Here is a 26,704-nt window from a genome sequence, read left to right as displayed (position 1 = left end):
GAAGAGTATTGAATATACCATGGACTGCCAAGAAAACAAACAGATTCATCCTGGGGAAGGTTAAACCAGGCTGCTCCTTGGAGGCAAGGATTCTGGGACTTCTCCTTACATACTTTGGACATGTTATAAGCAGGGACAGGTCCTTGGAGAGGGACATCATGCTTGGGAGGGTGGAGGGGCAGCGCAGGAGGTGAAGGTCCTCAATGAGGTGGATTGATTCAGTGACTGGGGTAATTGGGATGGGTGTGTCAGAGCCAGTGTGATTGGCACAGGATAGAGCAGGGTTTAGGGCTGTTATACATAGGGTTGCTACAAGTCACAAGAGACTTAATGGCACATAAAAACAACAACAACAAACAACAGTTTTGCATATGAAAGGTAGTAAAAAGTCTAGATAATTGATGTATACATTTAATTCATTGAGTCCTAGGCTCACATTAGAAACTCTGGACAATTATACTGAGAGACAGCACTCACAGTTCCCCAGATGTCCAAGAAAATGATAGGTCAGCATAAGAGGAGATTGTCTGTAGGCTGAAATCAGACTGGGCTTGCCTTTCTTGAAACTGGATCTGTGTCAAGTCTCTTTGTATATAGAAAAGCATAGCCTGAGAAGCTAAATGAAGGTTATACTTAAGAAGAAGGCAAATGTCCCTGGTGTAAAATATCCTATGATAGCACCTTGCTACAATAATGCAGCCTGAAACAGTGCGTTGTTAAATTTTAAATCAAAGGTTTCACTTTAAGGTCTGCAATGTACTTGGATCATTCCTTACCTGTGTCACTTGCCTATATGTGGGTGAAAGCTGAACAATGAATAAGAAAAACCGAAGAAGAATTGATGGGTTTATTATGGTGTTGGTGAGAAATACTGGGGATAGCATGGACTGCCAACAGAATGAACAAATCTACCTTGGAATCAGCACAGCCGGTATGCTTTGTAGGAGTGAGAATGATGAGACAGTCTCATGATGAGACAGTCTCACAAACTTTGACTAAGTTTTCAGTTGGGGCCTGTCAGTCCCTGGAGAAGTATGTCAATCTTGGTAAAGAAGAGGGTAAAAGAGAGAGAGGACAATACTTACTGAGATTAATTGATAGTGGCTTCAACAATGGGCATAAATAGTGCAAAGATTGTGAAGATGGCACAGGACTAGGGGATGCTTTGAATGTTTTGTCCTGGTGTACAGAGTCCCTCTGAATCAACATCTTGAGGGCACCTAAATAAGGGAAGCCAATACTAAATATTTGTAATAAACTGAATGTGATTTTAGGATGTGCGGGAGGCATCGTTCAAGATAGAGTTCACCCTGAGGCACTAAGGCAATCCTTAAGGGTTTACTGATTCTTGCATTGTATTTGCTGATCCCTCCTTCCTGAATCCTGAGGAAGGTTTTCAATAGAAAGAGCTTGGCTTCATTTGCATTGAATTTTCTTTGTGATTTTCTTCCTGATAATTTTCAATAAAGATACAGGGAAGCTGGAATGGGGGTCTTCAGTCCAGAACTGCTGGCCCCCTATTTTTTACACTCTATATCATTCCTGGTAGTCTGTCTCATTATTAATAATTATTTTACCCTTGGTCTGCCACACCTAAAGGCAACATGAAATTAATTAATAGTGGGGTTTGGTTTTTTTTAGTAGTACAGAAAATATAAAAATGATGTTTGCTTTGCAATCGATAATAACTCGTGAAATTTGATGAAATATAGTGTTCTGGAGCTTTTAAAAAAATTTCTAGGAAAACTTCCGAAGAGCTTGTTTATTCTGAGAGATGTCTCCAGAATAATAATTAAAAAAAAAATCTTGGAACATACTGACATTCTAGGGAACTCTCATAGACTAGTCTGTAAGGAGGTGTGTTGATAACCCAAAGGTCATATCTCTCTGGTGGCTCAACTCCACTAGCCGCTCAATTGAAGATGGAGAAATATCCTCCTACATGATTTACAGTCTCAGGAACCCAGTGGAGGGTCAGCTCTGAGTCAATTGTGACTCAAAGCAATGAGTTCTGTTCATTGGCATTCTAGTCATAAGTCAGTCCCCAAGACAATTAAATAAAAAGGTGTCAGGTAATATATTTATTAAGCATCTACTATTTTTCATAAGGAGATCTGGTAGCCTACAGGGTAAAGAGTTGTACAGGCAATCCAATGGCAGACTGTTCAAATCCACTACCTCCTCTAAGGGAGAAAAATGAGCAGTTTCCTCCCATGAGATTTACAGCCTCAGAAATCCTCCTGGAGGGTGAGCTGTGAGTTGGTTGCAACTCCTCAGCAATGAGTGGAGTTCGTGTTGACTCTTTCTTATACATTATTCCAATTGGGAAGGCTTATATTATTTCAATACCCAGTTAATCCTACTGCACCACAGTTGTTTTAGATCAAAGATAAGAATAATTTGTCTTTGAAGGCAGAGAGAGCATGTATGTATTTTGAAACTGCATTTGTCTCTGTCTCTTAAGGCAAGTAATTCAATGTGTTTTAGAGCTGTGGTTAAAATGAAAATGTCCATCTGACACACACACAATTTAGAAGAAGCGAATTACATGTGACTGCTACCCTTGAGACAGCATTTACTTCAGCTCTGGCTTTATTTCTATCTATTCCATGAGCTTAAAATGATATTCAAAGGCAAATGTGTGATATTCAACAAGGTGTAAAGCAGCTTAGCCATGGAGAAGAATTTTTGTGGTTTTTATGATCAACATCTATAAATATAAACTGAGCCCAATTTCTGGATAAATATAGTTCTGTGTTCTTCATACTGAAAAGTGTACCATTTGGTTGTATATTACACTCAAGAGAAATTCAGACTAGCAGTTGAAGAAATGGTATATGGAAGGTGATAAAATTACTGATTTGGAAATGTTTACAGATTTGCTTTACTTACTACTTGCCAAAGAATCCTGTCTTTTATAGTTACAATCTACTACCTACCACTACGAGTTCTAAATATCTGAGAATATATATTCACAAGCTTCATTCTTACATATATCTTTAACCTTTTTATAGTAAAATAGAACACAAAATCAGAAAGCTACACAAATAAATTTTTTCTTATAAGGCAAACATTTTTAAAACCACCATCCTAATGAGAAACCAGTGCACCATGTCTTAAAACAAATCTTCCCTGGAAACAGTCACTAAACTGAACCCCTTCTACTAGTCTGTGCCTTGTATATCTTCATGGTTTTGATTGTTTATATGTGAAAGTTATGTTTCTTTTTTATATATTGGTTTGCATACAAAATTCATATGCATTGTGTTTCACTTATATACATACATTGTTCTTCATAGTTTTTTTTATCATCCATATGTGTACCTTTAGAAAGTGTAGATTTGTTGTAGCCATTTTTATGTCTTTTCTATCTCTTACTTTACAAGATCACTTGACACCTTTTCTTGTTAACTTGTTTTTAAAACTTATCTGTTGCAACACCAAGAGTTGTTTACTTTATGGACTTTACCAGTGTCCTACTTATGGTGCAGTTCAACATATTCTTCTGAACTCTGTTTTTACTGCAAATTATGAGCTGGATCCAGACAAGCGTGCACTGTACTGATGACATGTTCTCTCATCAAAAAGTGCTCAATATCTGGTTGTCTCTCTCTTTATGGTGTTGGCAGCCATTGCTGTGCAAGTGTCAGCAGTTCCAGCAATGCACCAACTCTGCCAGCCAGCAGTTTGATATGGTCTTTGAACACAGACACACTTGTCTGAGGATGCTCTGTGCCTGTTTTCTTGATATAGTGGCCGGAGTGTGTCTCAAAAGTCTGAACTAGTTATTATCTGGGCCTCTAACATAATGTTTGTCTGTACTGGTAAAGATCATCAACTTTTATGCCAAAATCTCTCTAGTCATTTTAGTTGTCAGGGTTCTTTCTCTACAGATGCCACAGGAATAGCTGTTGTAGAATGGGTGGCCTAGTGGTGAGAAACTGTGCTACAATCCTGAAGGCACATAGTTTAAGTCCACTAGTTGTCCCGCAGGAGAAGGATGGGAAATCTCCTCCCATCCAATTAAATGCCTCTGAAAACCTGCTGGAGGGTTAGCTATTGAGTCAGTTAAACTCAGTGGCACACAACAACAATAGTATCTATATATCTCCACCAGTAGATTCCAAGGAGTAATATGGGCAGTCTCCTCTTATAAAGTTTTGCCGCCTTTGAAACCTGATGAAAGGTGGTCAAGAGTTGAAATTGGCTCAAATAACGACTGCTGAAAGAACTAAAAAGTTGGGAAGTGCAACCAGGGTACACCTTAGGGGCAAGGATAAAGAAACTTCATCTAACATATTTTGAGCATCAGTTCTTGAGAAAAGGATCATGGTTGGGAAAGTATAGGATCAGTGAAAGAGAGGAAGACGCTTGACATGATGTATTGACAGTGACATCAACAGTGGACTTGAGCATGGTGGAAATAGTAAGGATGGCCTTAAATCCATTTTCTTTCTTTTATTATCTTAAATAGGCTGCATTACTTTCTTCTGAAATGAATACGTTGCCTTTGGAAAGTCTCATAATGATACCATTTTCCTGCCTCTACAAGCTATTTGCTTTTTATGCCTAGTACACCAAGGACTTTTGTTTTGTCTTTTCAAGTCAAGTAATTTTATTGTAATGTATCTTGATGTTGTTAGTTTGGAGTTGATATTCTCAGATATGTGTTGTGCTTTCAAAATGTAATTTCAAATCTTTTTCTTTCAGAAAAGCATTCTTCAAATTATGTATTTCAGTGCTTGCTTCTCTCTTTGCTATGGTTTTCATCCTCATGAATTCCTATCATCAGTATAATGGATATTCTTTGCCTATTTCTCACTTGCTCTTTAATCCTTCTACATGCCAAATTCCAGCCATACATTTATCTAAGCAATGATTCCAAGACAAACTATTATCACAGCATTCAATCGCAGGTCTTTTGAATTTTGAGCCAAGGAGCTAGTCATTTAACTTTGTAATATCCTTTCTACATAGTAGTAATAATAGTAATAGTAAACATTTATCAAAATATCTGAGTTACACACAACACTGTTACTTGCTTGCTGTATGTATTTCATTTGATCCTCAAGACAAGTTAATGAGATGTTCGCCAGAGGAAAGAAAATAGAGATTTAGACAGGACAGGCCAATTTCCCAAATTCTCAGAGCTGTTAAGTGACACAAGAATGTATTCAATTTTAAGCATAATTATCTTCAGGCCCAAATTCTTAACCACCTTACTATGTTGTTATATAAATAAAAATGTGATTTGAGCTTTCATCTGTTAGCTAATAATCTCCAGGTACAGGGCAACACTGCAAATGTCCCCATAACCATGTGCATGTTCCTAATATTACACTTGAATGAGTGCAATTAGTTCTCAGCATAATGGACTTGTTCTTTAGGCAGAGCTCAAGGGACCTTGTATTCTGGTTAAGGTCACCTAGTGCAAGACAAGGAACAGGAGGTATCAGAGGTAAAGACCTTGAACAAAAGAAGTACTTGAAGAATCTAGGATGGGCCCTTTACAAAAGAGGTTTGCTAAGGAAATAATTTTAACTAATGTAGCTTATCTCATCAACTTTTCTGATTTTAATTACACAATACATAAGGCTGAGACATTTTGCCAAGGTTCTGATTGTTTGTATTGTAGTTAAGTGCTGTCTGTTATAGACAACTCATAGTGACCCTATGAATGAAAGACCTGAACAGTTGTATAACTTTCATCATTTCTCCATGTTCATAGAGTTTCCAGAGGCAAGCTGTTTCAGAAGTGGATGCCACTCCTGCTTCCAAGCTTCTTTTAACTGGGAAGCTCCACCAAACACTGTCCACCATGGGTAACCATTATCAAATTAGATACATCAGTGTCATAGTGTACAGCATCACAGCAACTACAAGTTACCACTGTACAGCAAATGGACAGACCAGTGCTATAGCACTTAGAAGAATGTTTGACCAAAACCAATTAAAACCAAGCCCAAGGGCCACAGGCCCAAGGGCCCAAATGTGTTTTTAAATAGGAGGCTGAATCAAATTAACTCATACCCATTGATGAGTAAACATTCTACCCTAATCCTCACCAGATCCAGCCAATAAACCGCTGTAGAATCCAGCTGCTGCAGACGACTTTAAACCTGGATTCTAGCCCCATACTACTGACGTTTAGCAATATTTTTTATTCTGAAAGTAGATCCCTATGTCCCCTTTCATTAATCTTCAAATCTAGATTTCCTTTATCCTTAGAAATCTACAATATAAAGATGTTTTGATTTCTTGTTTTGGCATTGAAGAGTTCCACAGACCATTCTGGAATTAACCCCATTCCATCTTTAAGATCTTAACTGAGGGCTGGTGTTTTCTTTTTAAGGATGAATGTGATATAAAAAGATATCACTAAAAAAAGAAGAAGATATCACTAAAAAGCCTTGGGATACTTAAAAAAACAGGACAGAGAGAATGTCATATAAGCCAGTTAGTATAAAAAAAACAACCTAGCTTTTTTTTTTTTTTTTAGTGACTGGAAAAGAGGAAAAGTCAATCACCCTTTCTTTGTTAAGAGTCATTTCTTTTTCTGTTATACAAACCTAGCACAGATGTTCCACACAAGAATGAGGAGAGCTGCAGGGGCTTAGCTCAGAAGTCAGACAGAGCTGTACCCCCTGCTATATGTGATTATATTTGGCCTTGTAAGAAAGAAGATGCTAAGACTGATGCCACTGGCTTCATTAATTTTCAGTAGGACAAATGCAATCAGGGTAGACTGATACTCTGATTTCCCTAAGATTCATAGGGGGTTAATAGATAAGATTTCTATCATTTACCTGGCCAAATACTTACCTAGTGAGAAATGATCTCACAATTCCAGTTTCTTAGACAACCCCTTCATTTCAGAGCACTGTGCTTCTACTATAAGGATTTTCCCTACTCAGTAGCTTCCAGCCCAGTTCCAGCCTCATGTGTAGAAAATATGTCACTTAAATGTTTATGTTTTAGTTTTCCAGAGACTAGAATGTTAATATTGATTCTATTTGGCTAACAACTCACATTTATTCTTTCAATGACTATTATCAATGACTTGGATGAAGATTTGGAGGATCTGGAAAAAATCTGTTAGCATTCATTTGTCTTATTTAATTTAGTCTAACATACATGAAGAAGTACATTGTGTAAGGAGAAACAGGCAGAATCAGGCGATTAGGTATCCTTTGTATATATTTTTTCCCCTCTCCTTTATCATATCAGTAGAGGTTCATCTTGCAACCTCTCGAATAGTAGGTTTTGTTCAGGACACATGTCATAAACCAGCATACCACTCCTCTGCGGAGTTAGGAATGCAGAGACCCTTTCTCTGTACCTTCAGAATCAACACATTTGTTGAGAATGAAAAAGACCAGGCTTTGACATTTCCCAGCTTGTTATCTATTTAATTTTCCATCTGCCTCTTTTGCTGCTGCCTTCCAAAGGAACATCTGCTGCATGTCTGAGAGAAGGGAAGGAGGATTGGATGTGTGCCACCAGGGTCTGCAGTCCGGAACCTTGGAATCCGCAAGAAGGGAAAGGGAGAAGATAAAGCGAGTGAACCCAAAACAGGAAATGAGGACACGCAGTTCATTGGGAACACTGTTGTATTTCTATTTGCTATGAAGTCCAGTATGACCTGGCAAGCTGGACAGAAGTATTCCAACCATGACTTCAATATTTCCTAAGATAGACTTGACAGAGACAGATATTTTTTGCTTTCTGTATATGCCAGAGTTACTTTGTCTGGTTTGTAAGTTAAAAAGTTGAGACCAAAGCTAAGAGTTAATTAGCTAGATTGTTTGGGTTTGTTGCCTCATCCTGAGATTCCCTAGCACATCTTCAGTGTGGCCATTATCTCACTGCAATTATTTCTCTCCATTCTGTGTGTCCATGACTAAAAGTGAGCTATGTAAATCCTTTCCTTGGCTTGAACTAGTATTCACTGTTCCCACCCAAAACTCTGGAAAATCAGATAGAGCTGGTGAGTGCCATGGCCTAAAAGTGTGGGTTGGTACCATCTTGTTTCATGCCAGCCCAAATCCCTTCTTGGTTCTTTCTGAGACATTGAAGAGCAAGAGCAGTAGGTCGTACCACCCACAGCCCACAAGTCTGTCTTCCTAGACTGAGCTTCACAGGTACAGCTCTGATGTGTCAAGTGCTCTGTGTGTCCCTGGGTCTAAGGTTGAATTGTTTTGTTTCTGTTAAATGCTAATGAGTTTTATGTAAAGTAGTCCAGGGAGGAACTTAGGCAAAATTAGTAAACTATTTCTATATTCCAGGCTTAACATTTTCTATAATTTGAAACAACTGCACATAATTTCCTTTAGCTTTAGTATAATGCAGGCATCAGACATAATAACTCTATCAAGAGGGAATTAATTGCTGAAACATGACTGCATTTTATTGATAATAGAGAAAATTACATAGTCACATGGGCATCCATTTAAATGAAACACAACAAATCCTGAGTTAGTCGCTTTCCAATGTTTTTTTTCAGATTTTTTTCTTTTTAGAAAAACGTCTGCTCAAGAATTCTGTTATTCTATTGTGTTTTGTTCTTTTTTTCCTTTTCTTCTTTCTTAATTTTGAAGTAAGATATTACAATCTTTTCTCCAGAGTTTTCATTGAACTTCTTCAAGCTGGTGGCTGTACCAATGCTGTGGTCACCACAGCCTCAGAGTTGTAGGGACCTCACCATTTTGCCTTGTCTTGTCTGAGGGAGACAGGCACATAGACAAAACCATCCCTCATTTTTTTTTCTCCACACAATACTTATAATTGTTTTATTTTCTCTCCAATAGGACTATCAAGAGGCTTCCAATTTGGAACAATTCGTAACTCGGTTTTTATTGAAAGAGACCTTGAATCAGCTGCAGTCTCTTCAAAATTCCCTAGAATGCGCAATGGAAACAACGGAGGAACAAACCCGTCAAGAAAGGCAAGTTCCGTATTTTCACACAATGCCCCTTACTGACTTTGTGTGTATGAACAGCCAATTGAAAGCATGATCTTAAGAAAGTAGAAACTGAAAATGAGAATTAGGGACTTTCTACAGAGTAGCAGGAAACAGCTCTGGTGCTTGGAATGAAATTTATTCCTGAAAAAACCATTTCACTTTTTCTTTTACTACCATCATTTAGTCAATACATTTTTTAATGGAGAACAGTGGATGGAAGAGATGTTAAAAGACACAGGGGATGGTAAAAAAAAATGACTAATGGGGAAAGATTTATTTAGTTCGTCAAGAAAAATAAGTAGTAATATGATAATAGTTGCAGAAATAAAGGTACTAATATCAAGGAAATACCGAAAATAAAAATATGTAAAGGAGACATCAGAATAATTCTAAGCAACTGTTGGTTCTTTCATGAGTTGCTCTTATTTTACAAAGAGAAGGGCTTAGCCAAACTCTTGCCTATACTAGCACTTTGTGCAGGCTGATGTGGGGTTTTGATGGTGTTTTTTTAATTGGTTTTCATGTAGTTATTTGTATACATGGTGTTTCATTCATGTACATTTTTTATGCAGTTATTCATATACATTTTGTTGTTGGTGGTGGTGTTATCTGCCATTGAGTCACTTGCCACCCATAGTGACCCTGTGCACAATAGATGTGAACTTTGCTCTATCCTGAGCCAATCTCAGTGACTCCAATCCACCTACCCCCCATTACCCTAGTCACTGAATCAATCTATCCCATCGAGGATCTTCCTCTCCCGCACCCTTTCAAGCATGATGTCCTTCTCCAGGGACTGGTCCCTTTTGGCCACATACCCAAAGTATGTCAGATAGAGCTTCAAAATCGTTGCCTCCATGGAACAGCCTGGTTTCACACTCTCCAGAATAAACCTATTTGTTCTTTTGGCAGTTCCTAGTATGCTCAATACTCTTCTCCAACACCACAACTGAAGGCATCAATTCTTCTATCATCCTTAGTCATTGTCCAGCTCTCTGATGCCTGTGAAGACTATGGCTTGGATCAGGCACATCTTATTCTCTAGACTAACATATTAGCACGTCAGCATGTGGAGAGGTCCCTGACAGCAGACTTTCCTAATCCAATTCATTTTTTTAATTTCCTGGTTACTGGTTCTAAGAGTGTTCATTGTGGAGCTGAGCAAATTGGAATTGTTACAACCTCAATATCTTCTCCATCTATCATTTTGCTGCCGATTGGCCCAATCATGAGAATCTTTGTCTTCTTGATGTTGAGGTTCAATCAATATTGAAGACTGCAGTCCTTGGTCTTCTGCAGCAAACGCTTCACGTCCTTCTCAGTTTCTTCAAGCAAGGCTTTGTCATCTGCATAATGTAGGTTTTGATGAGTTTTCCTCTAATCCTGATGACACATTCCTCCTCATAAAGTCCAGCCTCCCTAATTAACCTTATCACATATAAATTATCCTCCAGATTTCTTGGAACAGTTTGGAGAGCATGCCCAAGGCAGCATCTGTCTGTTGAAATATCTCAATTAGTTTTCCATCAATTCCTGGGGCCTTATCTTTTGCTAACTCCTTCAGAGCAGCTTGTACTTCCTCCTTCATTACCATTGCCTCTTGATTATATTCTTTTGTGTCAGCCAATTCTTTTTGGTACAGTGACACAATGTACTCTTTCCATCTTCTTTTAATGCTTCCTGGATCATTCAGTATTCTGCCCATAGGATCCTTAAGCATTGCAACTTGAGGTTTGAATTTGTTCTTTAGTTCTTTCAGCTTAAGAAATGCCAAGTAAGGTTGGCACTTTTGGTTTTCTGACTTGAGCTCCTTGCACAGTTCATTATAATACTTTGCTCTTTCTTCTCACGCTGTCTTTTGAAATCTTTTGCTCAGTTCTTTAACTTCAGATCCCTTCCTTTTGCTTCAGCTTCTGGACACTCTCGTGTAATATCCAAACTCCTCTACGTCTTTTCTTCCTCCTCTATCTTTGCAATGACCTCTTGCTTTCTTCATGAATGATTTTCTTTTAATTGTATGAATGATAGTCTTCCTATCCTCCCAAAGTTGATCTGGTCTGCATTCATTATATATGATTAATTACTATTGATCTATGCTAATTGTCAACCCATCTCTTCAAGTCCTCATGGAATCTGCCCTATTTCTTCACACACACCCCCCACCTGCGCATGAACCTCTGCTATCCTGTTGTTTTTCTCCTTCCTCTTCTTTTTCTTCAATTCCTTTTCCCCTTCCTTCCTTCCTTTTTTTTTTTTTGAGGGTGAGGGGGGGAATAAAAAAAACAAAATCCCTTTCCCCTCTTGAACATTTATATGTACCTTACTCAGTTATCTTCCTGTTTTCACAATAGTGGTCTTATGTAGTATTTTTCTTATGTACAGAGTAATTTTACTCAGCATATAACTTTGTCTTACTAACTTTTCCATATGAAATTAAGGACACTCACATGATAAATGCTTGAGACAGGTTAACAATAAACTACTCTGCGGGGCTGATCTTTCAAAATAATTATATGGATACATTATTATAAGGACATCTGAGAAGAATAGTGAAGCTTTCAACCATATCATTAAAATGGCAAAATGAATGAGCTCTACCCAGCTCCACAAATAAGACTGTCATTCCCAGCACTATTGAGTCCGTGCAGTTGATACACATGTTGGTGCACTCTTCAATGGATTTGGGCACCATTCTTCAATTGGAAGCTTTCTATTTTCACTGCGTTGTGATTCCATATCAAATAGCAAAGCACGCTAATTAGCTTTAGAAACACAGCAACCCAGCTTTTCTGCTTTGAACAGAGGAAAACAGAATGTCTTGAAGCACAGTGAAATTGATTTCATGTTCCTAATGGGAAAACCAAGCCCATTTTGATGTTTCTTCTGATTAGATTTTCTGGAAAGAATGTGGATTCTCCCTTTTGATATCTGTAATTTGCCACCTAAGAGGCTGTGGAAGGACCGGGCTCTGCTTCTTCACATGTGCTTGTATGTCTTTCTCTGCAGACGTGTGTTCTTGCAACATGGGGAATTTGTAATTAAATACTGTTCTTTGGTTAGGTCACAAGCTGGCTCTCAACTCGTAATTGCTACCAGCAGCTCTGGCAGCTGTGTTTAATGGGAAGAAACATGATAATAAGAAAGTGCAAGCAATGTGGGAGACAGTAGAGGGCTGATGAATCTATTACCCATAAGCTTCTAGCTCAAAACTAGTGTGGAAACATTGGGAGCCATTAAAGGTCTGATGTCAGTTCTGGGATTGTTATTATATTCACTGTTGTTGCTGTGTAACTTTGAGTCTGAACCAACCCATAGCTGAACCTCTGGTGGGTTTTCAGAGGCATCTTGAGAGGAGATTGTCATCCTCCCGCAGAGCAGCTGGTGGATTTGAACTGTGTGCTTTAAGAATTGCAGGGCAGCTTCCTGCCACTAGGCCACCAGAGCAATAGCATTTGACAAAAGCATGCAGGGAGTCCCAAATCCTGCCATAAATCTCTGATACAACTCCCTGGGAGTGGATCTGAATGCAGAAGAATATTCTCTCCTTCGTCAAAGGAGAAAATATTTTTTCGGATCTATATTCTCGCTCACCTTATAAACTTGTACCTTCTTGTCTGGCCAACTTCTTTCTGTTTTCTAGATTAGCATTTGGACATTACATTCTCTGGGATGCCTTTCCTGATCACATAACAGGATTAGGTTTCTCCAACTTATGCCACATATTCTTAAAATAAAGCTGTTATCATTAAGTAAATTTAATGCATGATGACCCCATGTGTGCCAGAGTAAAATTGTGTCCCCTTATTGGATTTTTCAGAGTAGATCTTGAGAATTTTCTTTTCCAAGGCACCTCTGAGAACTTCCAGCCAGTGGTCATCAGCCAAGAACAGTAACCATCTGCACCACCCAGACACTCCTACTTCTATCCAGTACATTGTGTTTGGAATCCTAGCCTTGTTTTATAACATTAGACTCAGAAGAAACACTGGTAGCATAGTGAGTAGCGTGTTGTACTTCTAATCAAAAGGTTGGTGCTTGTAACTCACCAGCCATTCCATGGGAGAAAGGTGAGCAGTCTTTCCCTATTAAGATTTACAGCCTTGGAAACCTGATGGAGAGTTTCTGTGCTTCTATCAAACATGAGATTCATTGGTTAAAGGTAATTCTAGAAACCGCTGTAGGGAAGCAAGAGGTGAGAACTTGAGGCAGTGAGGAGACCAACCTAAATGGTACCTGGAAATGTGAAAGGTTTAAAAAACTGCATGTTGAAATTACAGTCCTACCAAAGATTGCCTTTGCTAGCAGCAAATAGGGACACAATACGATGCAAGCAAAGTTATAGGAAAGTTAGTAAAATAAAGATATTCACTACAGGTTTGGAGAAAGATGGCAGTCATCCCCATGTGATTTACAGTTTGGTTACACAATGGAGGGTGAGCTGTGAGTGGGTTTAAATTTGACAGTAGTGAGAGTTGAAAGAGTTGGGTAAGGAAAGCACAGAGAGGAAGGGCCAAATAAGTGTATTTAAAAATTTTGTCAAATTATTATAGTGTAAAGAAAAATTTCATTATGTCCTACATAGTCAAGAATTACAACCCACAGGTATCATTAAAATTCCCAAGGTTGTAGTAATTTGCTTCCTTTTCAGCATCAACATGACTCTGGGGTTTAATATTTATGAAACTAAGGATACAGAAGTTCCTCAGAACAAGTGTAGCAAATTCTGAGAAGGCATCTATTCCTCTTAAAAACCCCAGGGTAGCATCACAGTGTCATTCATCCTGCAGTAATGAATTAGACATGCCATGTTGGGCAAAATGTCTGTGTCTATTCATGTGAAAATGGCAATTTCAGATAGAAGGACGCACACCACTGGAATGTCGCAGAGGTGGGGTTTTCAGATGCCATTCAAGCCTCTTTGTATCTGCCCTGGCTAACTAGCTGTGTGGAAGCCACTGCAATCCCATGTCTTATGAAAGGACCTAACAGCTAATGACAAGAATAATCATTGCATTATACTGTAGCTTCCCTCTCAAGGATTCTTGTCTTCTTACATAAACTTCTGTTCCTCATGCACTAGATTTCTGGGAATATAATTCTAATTTCTGGGATTTCGTTTTTGTAATGGAGTTTTCAATTCGGCTCTATTTTCCAAAGTTCTTCTGTACCCAGGACCATGACTCATTCCTCCCAGACTTAGAACCTGTTTTTCTCCTTTCGTGCTTGTTCATAATAGAAGTAAGAAAAGCTTTCCTTTTACTCACTAGTGATTGTAGAAGTTCAGACAGCTTATGTTGTAGTTCAGATACCTTACATATTTAAACATGAAGAACTGCTTTAATGCCCTAGACCTATGATCACAAAAACTGTTTGAAAGTCAGTATTTAATTAAAAAATTTTTTTGCTCCAAATGGTGAGAGCAACAACAAAATATATACCACTTTGACTGTTTTAACAGGTACAGTTCAATGGCATTGATTGTGTTTTTTGCGATGTCCAGCCATTTTCACCTTTCTTTTCTGAGTTGTTCCTATCCCACTCACACAAACTCATTGCCCCCTAAGGTTCTTATCTAATCTTTCAAGTTGATGCTATCACTTTAATTCCAGATAAATAGCTCTTGAATGAACATAGTGCTCAAGGCAAACCTTTTTAAATTATTTGTTGTTGTTGTTGTTATGTGCCCTCCTTTGCGACTCATAGCGCCCCTATGTACAACAGCCCTAAACCCTGCTCTACCCTGTGCCAATCGCATTGCCTCTGACACACCCATCCTGATTGCCCCAGTCACTGAATCAATCCACCTCATAGAGGGCCTTCCCCTCCTGTGCTGTCCCTCCACCCTACCAAGCATGATGTCCCTCTCCAAGGACAGGTCCCTTATTACAACATGTCCAAAGTATGTTAGATAAAGCCTCAAAATCCTTGCCTCCAAGGAGCCACCCTGTTTGACCCTTGCCAGGATGAATCTGTTTTCCTAGCAGTCCATGGTACCCTCTATACTCTTCTCCAGAACGACAGCTCAAAGGCATCAATACTTTTTCTATTCTCCTTGGTCATTGTCCAACTCTCTGATGCATAACAAGTGATTGCAAAGACCATGGCCTGTATCAGGCGCACCTTCGTCTCCAAAGAGACACCGTTGCTCTTGAGTACTTTAGAGAGGTCCTTAACAGCAGACTTTCCCATCACAATACTTTTTTTTTATTTCCTGGCTGCTATTAGGTAAGCTAAAATAATAGTTGGATTTAAGAATTCAGAGGATACTTTTGTTTTAAGATTCAAAGATTATTTCAAGTCAGCACTTTTAGGAGTTCATTCAGCTCCATTAGTTACCCAGACACTCTAGATGTTCTGAAATCAATGTGAATTTGAAAATCTCTTTTTAAGTTTCCCCTTTTGGATCAGAATTCCTCTACAGAATCTTTGATCCAGATGTTTAGAAATGATAAAATTGTTCTTTATACTGTAAGAGAATTCATAGAGAGGTCTAGTTAAAGTTATAAACATGTGATTTCTTCTGCTTCTGCTCTAATGCCTACAAAATTAGAAATGGAAATACTTAGGTAAAAAGAACAACAAACTCATAAATATAAGAGAAGAGAGGGGCGGGCAATAGGAGAAAAATCTTGGATCTAAGAGTAACCATAAGAAAGAATAAGAAAGTGGGTTTAACAGTAATAGTAATGTTATTGTTGTAAGCTGTGGAGTCGGAACTGACCCATCAAGAAGACAATAAATGTTCAGGAGAAGATTGCTCATTTTCTTCCACAGAGCAGCTGGTGGGTTCAAACTGCATTCCTTTGGCATGGCAGCACAACTCCTTACCACTAAGCCACCAGTGCTCTCTAGTAATTTTCGTTTGTTCGTTTTGCTATAAAGTCAGAACCAACCCATAGCTGTCCTTCCAGTGGGTTTTCAGAGGCAGTTAATTGCACAGAAGGAGATTGCCCGTCCTCCTGCGGAGCAGCTGGTGGCTTCAAACCATATGCCTTTGGGATTGCAGTGCAGTTTCTTGCCACTAGGCCACTAGAGCTCCTCTAGCAATAAAACGAATATTAATTTCTAACAATCAGAATCTAATAGTGACAGATTCAATGATAAAGTGAACCTAATAGTAACAGTAAGAAATTGGATCTAGTGGTAATAGATTTAGAAGATCCAAGAAAAGGAAAACAAAAGCAGATAGTGTAGGGAGCCAGGATCCATTCTATTTGGTTTTAAACAAACCTCAGTAAGGTTTGAGAAGTGCCTGCACAAAGAGCAGCTGCTAATGGAGATGAAAGCAATAAACACAAAAGGGCTTATTAGCTCCTACTAAAGAAGCCGCACTGCAATCCTGAAGACAGTTCGAGGCTGCCAGATGCTCCTTAGGAGAAGGTTGGGCAGTCTCCTCCCGTGCTGTTAACTGCCTCTGAAAACCCGCTGGAGGTCCAGCTGTGGATCTGTTCTAACTCTACAGTGCACAATAACAAAGAAAGAAATCTAAAGGAACCTTGGTGGCATAGTGTGTAGTGTACCAGGCTGCTAACAGAAAAGTTAACAGTTCAAATCCACTAGCAGCTCAATGGGAGAAAGATGGGCAGGCTCCTCCTCTAACGGTTTACAGCCTCAGAAACTGTTAGAGGGTCACTAAGGTAGGAATTGACTTGATGTTGCCAATGGGTTATTTTTACTTCTAAAGAAAGTGTGGCAGCTCTACAGATCTATCATGGACCTTTTGTCGTCTCCTTTACTACATGTTCTATGCTCAAGGCTGCTTCATAGTCCAAAACAGTTATATAACTCTAGCTATCATGTTTGTTTTCTTACCAAGAAAAGAAATTACTAGAGAAAGACAAATTACTTCTCTCCCAGCTGAATCAGGTTGTATTAAACCATCTTCTTGTACATTCTTCATAATCCTGAATATTATAATACCTACATCATTGACATGAGATTTCTGTACAGGGAAGTTAATAGATAAGACCTAAAACAGAAAAATAAATAGCAATTATAGCATGCTATATACAAACATGAAGATAAACACTGGTTAAAAAGTGTCCCCTCTGCTCAAATCCTTAGAAAGACCAGACTTACTGAACTGGCTGAGACTGCAGTATTGCCTGGGATATATATTTTTTTTGACTTTGAACTTAAAACCATCCCTGCAGTCACCTTTCAGCTTAAAGAAAAAAAAAGAGAGATTAGCTCATTAAATCAAGCATATCAAACATGAACACTGTTCACCTCTACAATATTTTTAGATCAAATGGTCAACAAGTACTTAAAAGCCAAAGTAGAGGCATCAGGGAACAAGGAAATGAGATTATTAGAAATGAGGCAGTCAGAATTAAATGAGAATATTTACACACTGCAGAAAAAGATAACCAATGTCACTGAATAGTTTGTATGGAAATTGTGAAAAGAGAACCTAATTCATTGTGTAAATTCTCACCAAAAATAATATTCTTTAAAAAAATAAATGTTTTCTGTAAGGGTTCATTAAAATTAATAAAATTTAATTTAAAAAAATAAATGTTTTCCCTAAGTGAAGCAGAACTGTGTTATGAGGCTGCGCAGGGAGGTGCTTGTTTTTTGAACTATGTTTTGTAGAATTATTTATTATTCTTAGAGTGAAAAAATATATGTGAATGAATTAGTATTGATTTTTAAATTTAAATAAAATAATAAAACTTCATAGGGGTTCTCAAGCTCAACAAAATAAAACACATGGATTTCCTATTGATCATTTGTAAATTAAAGTAAGTGTTTACCTTAAGTTTCAGACCATTTTTACTCTGACCTATTAACTTTGAGGAAACAAGCAAGCCTGTGGCTGTCTTTCATGTATTCACTTGGTCCAAGTTCACTCAGCTCTCCAGGGCATGTTTGCACACAGTGACGCCATACATTTTCATCTCACTATACTAGAAAATGGTTGTGACTGATGCTTGAAGAACCTTAAGGCAACAGACTGACATTGAGATGAAACGTTATCTTTCTTGTTCAAGGCAAGGCCCAGCCAAACCAGAAGTCTTGTCCATTCAGTGGCCTGGAAAACGGTCAAGCCGCCGAGTCCAGAGACACAACAGCTTCTCCCCCAACAGTCCTCAATTTAGTATCGGCGGTCCAGGTAATGCCTTGTCATTGTTTTCTCTTGTTCAACATCAACTCAGTTTGTATTTCCCCCTGGATTGATTTTGTTTTAAAACAACAGCCACAACCAGACAAAATGCACAGCATCTTAAAACAATTGTGATGAAATGTTTCCCTTTTGCCAAGTAAATTGGCCTGAAGTGTAAAAGGCCTCAGGGTTAAGAACTGGGATGATAATCCTAACCATCAATTCTGTCTGAACTCCGTGCATTCCAGAGTGAAAAGGACAGTGCCTCCGTCAGCAAGGAAGGGAAAGAGTCCTCAGGGGTAGACAGCCCAATTAGCTAGGTAAATGTTGGTTGAATTGGTGCTTGCCAACTCATTGTAGTAAACAAGATTCGTTTCTTAGGTAAACTCATATAGAATTACTCGTTCCAGATTGCGGTTATGTATCATCAAGACTGAACGGACCCATAGCTGACTCTCCAGTGGGTTTTCAAAGGGTAGTTATTTCCACAGGAGGAGATTGCTCATCTTTCTCCCATAGTGCAGCTGGTGAATTCCAACTGTGTGCCTTTGGCTGGGCAGCACAACTCCCTTTAGTCTACAGCTGCAATCTTGAAGGCATGTGGTTCGAATCCCACCAGCTGCTCCACAGGAGAATGGTGGGCATTCTCCTCTCATGTGATTAATTGCCTCTAAAAACTCACCGGAGGGTCATCTATGGGTCAGTTTGACCCAATGGTACCCAACAACGTGTGTGTGTGTGTGTGTGTGTGTGTGTGTGTTTTATATGCCCTCTAGCTGATTTTCACAGTGACCCTAAATAACAGAATAGAACTGCCCCATAGGATTCCCTAAGCTGTATTATTTCTAGAAGATCTCCTCATCTTGGGTAGCTTGGTGAATTTGAACCACTAACCTTTTGGTTAGCTGCTGAGTGCTTAACTATTGCATTACCAGTGCTTCTTAATATATGTCATATGTTGTTTTTGTCCACCATTGAGTCAGAACCAATCCATAGCTGACCCTTTGGCAGGTTTTCAGAGGCAGTTAGTTAATCACATGGGAGATTACACCTATCTTTCTTCTTTGGAGCAGCTGGTGGACTCGAACCATGTACATTCGGATTGCGCACAGCTTCTTGCCACTAGACCAGTAGAGCTTTCATAATTGTTGCTTTTGTTCACTTACTTAATGCTTAATTGTTGCTCATTTAATCCTCACAATGGCTCTCTGAAACTTGTAGTATTAATATTATGATTCCCATTTTACAAATAGAGTAAGGTCAGAGGAGTCTAGTACCAATGTCAGTAGTCTCCAGGGCCAGCTCTCTGAACAGCTACGCCACATCCGGAGTGTCTGTGCAGATAACCTAAGAAGAGAGACACCAACAATCTTCTCCATATGCCTGCATGTGGCTGTCACACTTCAAACATGGCTGGCATCAGGGCCATTATTTCACTGACTCCTGCAATTGCTGGTAAGCTAGTGTAGCATTATTGATTGATGCGTTCCCCTTCCAAAAGAAAAAAAATCAACCACCTCTGGAGGTGGTGAAAATGGCTCAGCAGGACCTGCTATTTTGAATATCAAAGGCCAGTACAGGCCAGAGCATCAAACAGAGTTTTGTGAAAGTGAGCCTGCTGTGATGCATGGATCTATGGGAATCAGTTCTTGGAAAATATTCATGTGAACACATTTTTTTATTAAAAATAAATGTGTTGCCTACACAGTGATGCTGTACTCTTCCCTTCAAGGAATGAGGAAAGTTCTGAGAGAGCCAATATGTCTGCTCTGTCTACACTTTACATATTCCCCTTGTGACTTTTCTCTCCCCACAAGGTTTATTGGAAGAAGACAACCAGTGGATGATCCAGATAAACAGACTGCAGAAGTTAATTGATAGGCTGGAGAAGAAGGTGGGTGCTGCTTTTATTCCTTCTCTCGTGATTTTCAGGAGTTTTTCATTATGTATTCCTCATGGCCTCAAGTACCCATGGCTGCCAATAGACATAGTTAACAGTACTACAGATAGCTGTTGAGTTGTTGTATGCTGTCTAGTGGGAAGCAACTCAAACCTGAGCCTTCAGTGGGTTTTCAGAGGCAGTAAATCTCATGGAAGGAGATTACCCATCCTTCTCCTGCAGAGAAGCTGGTGGGTTCATACCACATGCTTTTGGGATGCAGCACAGCTTCTTACCACCAGCCCACCATGTGAGTAGCTGCCCGATTGTTGGCATATGTTGTTGAGTCAACTGCTACTCATAGCAATCCTATGTACAATAGCTCTGAACTCTGCCCTATCCTCAGCCATTCTTACTGTCTCCTATATACCTACCCCCATTACCCAAATTACTTTGACAGTCTATTTCATCCTGGTCCTTCCACTTCTTCACTGACCCTCCTTCCTTCCACGCATGATGTCCTTCTCCAAGGACTGGTCCCTCCTAGCCACAAGCCCAAAGTATGTCATATGGAGCTTCAAAATTCTTACCTCCAAGAAGCAACCTGGTTTCACCCTCTCAGGGACAGGCCTGTTTGTTCTCTTGGCAATTCAGGGCATGTATATTCAGTACTCCTCTCTAGAGTCACAACCCAAAGACTTTGATTCTTCTTCTGTTGTTCTTATTGATTCTGATGCTTAGCAAGTAATTGCAAAGACCATGGCCAGGATCAGGTGCACCTTAGTCTCTAGACTAAGATAGTTATTTTTTAGCACTCTAGAGAGGTCCCTGACAGCAGATTTTCTCAATGTAACTCATCTTTTTTTATTTTCTTAATTCTAAAGAGTGGTCCCAAGAGGGTTGATTTTGGCACTGAGTAAACTGAAAACTATTAACAATCTCAATCCCTTCTCCATCCATCAAGTGCTGTCAATTGGCCCACTGATGAGAATCTCTGTTTTCTTTATATTAGGCTTCAATTCATATTGAAGGCTGCAGTCCGTGACCTTCTGCAGCAAAAGCCTCATGTCCTTCTCAGTTTCAGCAAGCAAGGTTGTATCGTCAGCAGAATGCAGGTCGTTAATGAGTCTTCTTCCAATCCCAATGCCACATTCCTCCTCATAAAGTCCAGGCTCCCAAATAATCTGTTCCGCATTCATTTTTTAAAGATATGGAGGTAGGACACATTCCTGATGCACTCCTTTCCTGATTTTGGACCATTCAGCATTTTCTTGCTCTGTTCTGACAATGGATTCTTGGTCCAAGTATAGATTTCACATGAGCATAATAATCACGTTCTGGGATTGATTGCCACTCTTCTCCATGTTAGGCACAACTTGTTATGATCCACACAGCAAATACATTTGCATAGTAGCTGTGTGATTTTGTTTGTTAGGGTAAATATAGAATCACATTTTAATTTTCCCTCTACTCTCAATTACATTTAAAATAAGAGGTGAGAGTGAGCGTTAACTATATACTGGGCTGCCTGATTCAGAAATTGTCAGTGACTTGTGTGTCAGTGTGTTTGAAGGATTCTAGTAACAGTACATCTTTGGAACACCTTGATTGAAGTCTTAGAAATATTCATGATTCATGGAAGTGACTGTGATCCTAAAATATGTGATTGTATACTCAATTTTTTTAATTATACTAGTTTATTTACAAAATTCTAATATATTGTTTCTCACACCAGTTCCTTCTCATTTCTCTAACCCCTCTCTCCCCATCAAATTGTACGACATCGTGGTGTACACTCAATGTTTAGTGAGCTCTAGTGGATTAGTGGTAAGCAAGTGTGCTGCCAACACAAAGGTAGACAGTTCAAATCTACCAGATGACTTCATTGGAGAAAGAGCCATTGACTGCCTCTGCTGACCTGCTGGAGGGTAAGCTATAGGTCAATTTGACTCGATAGCGTACTCAACTTGTAGGGAACTCTGGGTACATAGTCGTAGGGAATCGGGCTCCTAACCCAAAGATTACACCTCTCCGTAGTTCTAGTCTACCATTCTACCTGCAAAATGAGCAGTAACCCCCACCCTCTGGTGTAATTTACAGCCTCCAAAACCCCAGGAGAGGGTGAACTCTGAGTTAGTTCTGGCTGAATGGCAATGAGTTTGAGAGATGCTCAAGTTTAGATATTAGGACGCTAAATTGGCATTAAAGCTACTCAGAGCAAGTTGGGAAGTGAAGAAAAGATCGTTAAGACTCCATGTTTTTAGTTATTATCTGTATACCTTTATTGAATAAATAAATTAATGTCAAACACTTCTGCTCTTTTAGTGGTATTCCTCCTCATAAAGCTTCGACATCAGGGGCAGCCTTTGCCAATCAGTAAAAAAATGTATTTCTCTGCAAGCCTAGCCACCATTTATATTTGAGATAATGTTATTGACTTTGTAGAACTTACACTTGACTTCTAAAAATAAACGAAGTTTCTTTTTTTTAAATGTTATTAACACATTTTTTTTAATGTGGTCACATAGAACCAGGCTCATACATTAAGCTTAGTAAGTCTTTGCCGACTGACTGAGACAAGTCAGTGAATGGATCAGATGTTAAAATCTATAGCTGTTCACTCGAGAGATTCATCACTTTGAACTGGGATGATCAATAAGGACCTCATGTGATAGCAAAGTCATATGCTAAGTCTTAAAAATGATGCTTCTCTGTCATCAAAAAGAACTCTGCAGAAGTGTATGGATGTGCTTACAATGCCAAGTAGAGACTGGAGAATTGTACTCAGGAGTAAGGAGGAGTTAGAAAGTCTTGAAATGTAAGTACCAAGAGGCCTTTCAATATGTTGCCACTGGAAAAAATGCATGCCATTCATTTCCAATATACTAGAATTCTGCTCAAAATTCTACTTCCCAGCAGGAAGTCTGTTTGGTCTCCTTCGGGCCACAGCTAGACAGAGGAGAAATGCCTTGGTTAATAATTTCCAAGGACTGAAGAGAAAGGAGATGAGCTTATTCCCTGAAATTAAAGTGCAATGACATTAACAGTGAAGTAATGCTGGCCAGTTTATGAGCAAACTAACAAGTGTGTCCTGTGGGAAAGAACAGTTGGAGAGGACTTTCAGGAAAGGTCAAGGCAGGAATAGAGGTTATGGACATCAGTCTGGTTAGAAGCTTTTATTTAGGAAAGTAGTGATAAGTCAGATAATACAGACAGAGAGTCACCAGGTTATAGAAGGTCTTAAGTAGCCAATTGAGGAGTTTGGGCTTGTCCCTAGAGACAACACTTTTGTGTTTTGAAAAACATTTACTGTTTTTCAACAGTTAACAAGCATAATCAACAGGATCCTTCAGATACACAACAGGGCAATAGGAATGCAGAACAGATTAGAAGAAGAAAATACTAGGCTCTGAGACACCAGAAAATATTATGAAAGGTTTATGGACCTTAATCTACTGGAATCAGATGGATGACAATAGGCCTAGACTAGTTAGTGAAAGGGAAGAAAAGGATAGATTTGAAAAGACTTTAACTCTGCCACTGACTTTGTGTAGTGCATGAATGACAGTGGGAACTGACTCCTGTGAAGAAATAGGAGTCTGAAGATGTAAACCTGGTGTCTGAGAGTGTTATACCTATGGCGTAAAAAAGAGGGACAAGGGAGAAATCATCTGTGAGGTGAGGTTAGAAAATGAACTCGAGTTTGTGATGTCTCCCCTTCAGAGTGCAATGAGACCGCTGGGCAGAAATATCCAGTCAGGTGTTAGTGGGACAAAGGCCAGGCCAACCAATTCTTAAAGGCCTACTCCACAAAGAGGAAGCCACAAGTTTGAGAATGAGTTAAGTCTCTGAAAAGAAAATTCTATGGAAAGAAAAGCCAAGTGTCAAGGAAGCAACCTTTATGAGTTCCAGTTTCTCTGCTACTGAGTTTTCATTTATGAAATCTGTATTAACCATAGGCTGCGACAAATATTTAATTAAAATTTACTGAAAACAAAATTTCTTCCTTTCTTTTTTTTTTAAAAAAAATATTATTGAAGCTAATATTTTGGTATATTGCTATGAGATGATATTCCTTGGAGAAGGACATGATGCTAGGAAGGGTGGAGGGTCAGTGAAGGAGAGGAGAAGCATTAACCAGGTGGATTGGTACAGTGGATTACTGCAATGGGCTCTTGTGTGTCAGGAAGTGTGAGGATGGTACAGGATAGGACTGGGTTCAGATCTTTTGTTCAGAGGGTTGCTATGAGTTGTACTCAACTCAACAGCACCTAACAACAATAAGCCTAGAGGCAAAATTGTGGCTATGGAAATTATTCTTTATATGCTGAAAGTTCTCGAAATCCAAATGTATTTGAAAAACAAAGTTTGTTAAGACACAAAGATTTAGTTGTTAAATCAGTTTGGATTTAAATTTAAAAAAATATTTTTAAGCTCTTAGCAGACGTGTGTGTGTGTGTGTGTGTGTGTGTCTGAAATTTATATAGCTATATTTAAAAGTATAGCTCATACTTGGGTCAACCCTTTTGATTTCTCTTTCACCTTTGCTTGAAGTGAGGTATCGTCATGCCTTTTCATTCCTAAACTCCTTTCCTAGGAAAGGCTTTCATTTTTAAGGCAGTGTCTAAGAGGTTGGCTGCAAGTACAGTGTGATGGTTTACAGCATGGGGTCCCTGCTGTGTGGGGCTCAGCAGGGACTGTTTAAATGAGTGGAAAAGCAGAACAAGTTTGGTTTTCTCACAGACTTTAATCTGCACTGGGCTGAATTGGGTTTTCACAGAAAACTACCCAATTACCAAACAGTGTTATCTAAGTGCATGTCTTCTCACCACTGACTGCCTTGTCTCCTGTAGCTGTTAACACCAGGTTTGATTGCCCTTTTCTTTCTATTTGGTATTTGTGATAAGTCCTGGCTGTTCTGTAAATCACAGCCCTACACCACTGGTGTGACGGATGGTTACCCTTGTAGTTTCTACAGGCTTCTTCAGGTAGTCCTTCATTTTCTGGGTATGAATTGAAGCTCTAGTGTGCGTTTTTCTTGAATTCTGCAGAAAAGACTTTAATAATTAAAAAAACACACAACCTGTTTATTCACCAAACCTTCTCATGAAAGATCCCCTCATAGAACAACCTCACTGCAAGGGATGAACTAAGGAGGTACCTCCTGTGTATTTTTACGTATTTACCCCTAGATCAGAAAAGATAGGAATCAGAATGTCCCTAATTTTGTTTGTATCAGAAAAGGAGCAATCACGGAGATTACTGCTATTACCGTTTTTATCTGCTAGGTACTGTTTTCTTTTCACATCTACATTCATTCTACTTCTTCCTCTATATAAAGGCTATTATTAGGTGAAGGGGAAAATAAAATATAAGGTGATGATCAGCTTAGTAAAACTGCAGTAAATTCATACAATGGAATATTCACACACTGTTGAAAACCCCTGAACTTGTAAAATACTGCACAAGATGGATGAGTCTGGAAGAGTGAAATATCTTGGTCACAAAAGGACAAATACTGCATAATGTCACCAATATAAAAAGTGGATGAACACAGAGTGGGGGGAGAACAGGATAGGAATGGCTAGGTAATGACCACTACAGTGGAACAGGTGAAGGAAAGGGCTTCCTGAAAAGAATTAATGACTAGACATTCATTATGCGTATGACAATTAACAACCTGGAACAAGGCATGTATTTATTACAAAGTGAGTTGGGAGAAGAAGGAAAATGTGTATCAATGAATAAATGAAAATCCATCCTTTCTGTAAACTTTCATTAAAATCATAATTTGTAAAAATGCATGGTAACAATCTAGAGGACTAATGGACCATGTGACCATCACCCTCCACAACCAAGACCAGAAGAAATGGGTGGTGTTCAGCCTCTGTTGGTGGCCACTCTGGAAAGGACCACAGTAGAGGGTCCTGACAAAGTGGACTAAAAATGTGGGCCAAAATTACAAAAACAAAATTAGCCAGGCTTAGTGACCCAGAAGATCCCTTTATCACCCTCAAAACCTGGAATAAAACTCGCCCTGTGGTCAACTCTCAAACAGTAGTTAAATTTGTAAGGTGGACAATATCACCAGGGAAACACTCCCTACAGTAATCCACCATGGCAACATTTGCCCAGGGATAAAGATCAGAAGGCAAGAAGTGGTAGAATAGAATTGATGAAGGCCAGATCACAGAGAGAAAGTGAGAGTAGTATTGTTACATTGTACATATTGTAAGTAATAACATAAAAAGGGTATGTAAGAAAGGAATATAGGATTAGGCATTCTATGTGTGACAACAGTCTAGAATAAGGGGTGCACTGGAGGATAGGGCCGGGGAGGGGAGGAGAGAAGAAAGTGCTCAAAAGTGAAAAAAAAAATTTTATAAAAGTTTGTGTAAGAATGATTGAGGGAGCTCTGCTGATGTAATGGAAAGGAGCTGTGCTACCAACATGAAGGCAGGTAGTTCGAATCCACCAGCTGCTGAATGGGTAAAAGTTGGGCAGTCTCTACCAGTGCAATTTACTGCCTCCAAAAACCCACCTTAAGGTCAGCTAGGGTTTGGTTCCAACTTGATAATATATAACAACAGCGTGCGTGAATGGCTGAATGGAAAAACAATTGGCTTTGTCAACTTACACTAAAATAAAACTTTTAGAAAAGTATTCTTTAAATGAGGCATTTATCCATCCATTGGTTTATTCGATAGCAGGCCTCTGAAAACCCTATGTACAACAGAACACATTTAGATAACAGAAA

At 39.0% G+C, this 26,704-nt stretch overlaps 1 protein-coding gene across 1 annotated transcript in view; it reads left to right on the top strand.

Moving 5' to 3' along the window:
- The window catches only part of NECAB1 (N-terminal EF-hand calcium binding protein 1), a 225,192-nt gene that overhangs the window by 158,237 nt on the left and 40,251 nt on the right, over positions 1 to 26,704 (top strand). Inside the window, exons 6-8 of the mRNA XM_006884598.1 lie at positions 8,808 to 8,944; positions 17,956 to 18,077; positions 19,886 to 19,962. Of these exons, the coding sequence (XP_006884660.1) occupies positions 8,808 to 8,944; positions 17,956 to 18,077; positions 19,886 to 19,962 (336 nt within the window). The remainder of the gene's footprint in view (positions 1 to 8,807; positions 8,945 to 17,955; positions 18,078 to 19,885; positions 19,963 to 26,704) is intronic.

This window comes from Elephantulus edwardii, unplaced genomic scaffold, assembly GCF_000299155.1.
Source record: "Elephantulus edwardii isolate Elephantulus edwardi_28Jun2011 unplaced genomic scaffold, EleEdw1.0 scaffold00036, whole genome shotgun sequence".
NCBI lineage: Eukaryota > Metazoa > Chordata > Mammalia > Macroscelidea > Macroscelididae > Elephantulus > Elephantulus edwardii.
The sequence above is the reverse complement of the archived record's forward strand: the minus strand, read 5'-3'. Positions and strand labels throughout refer to the sequence as shown.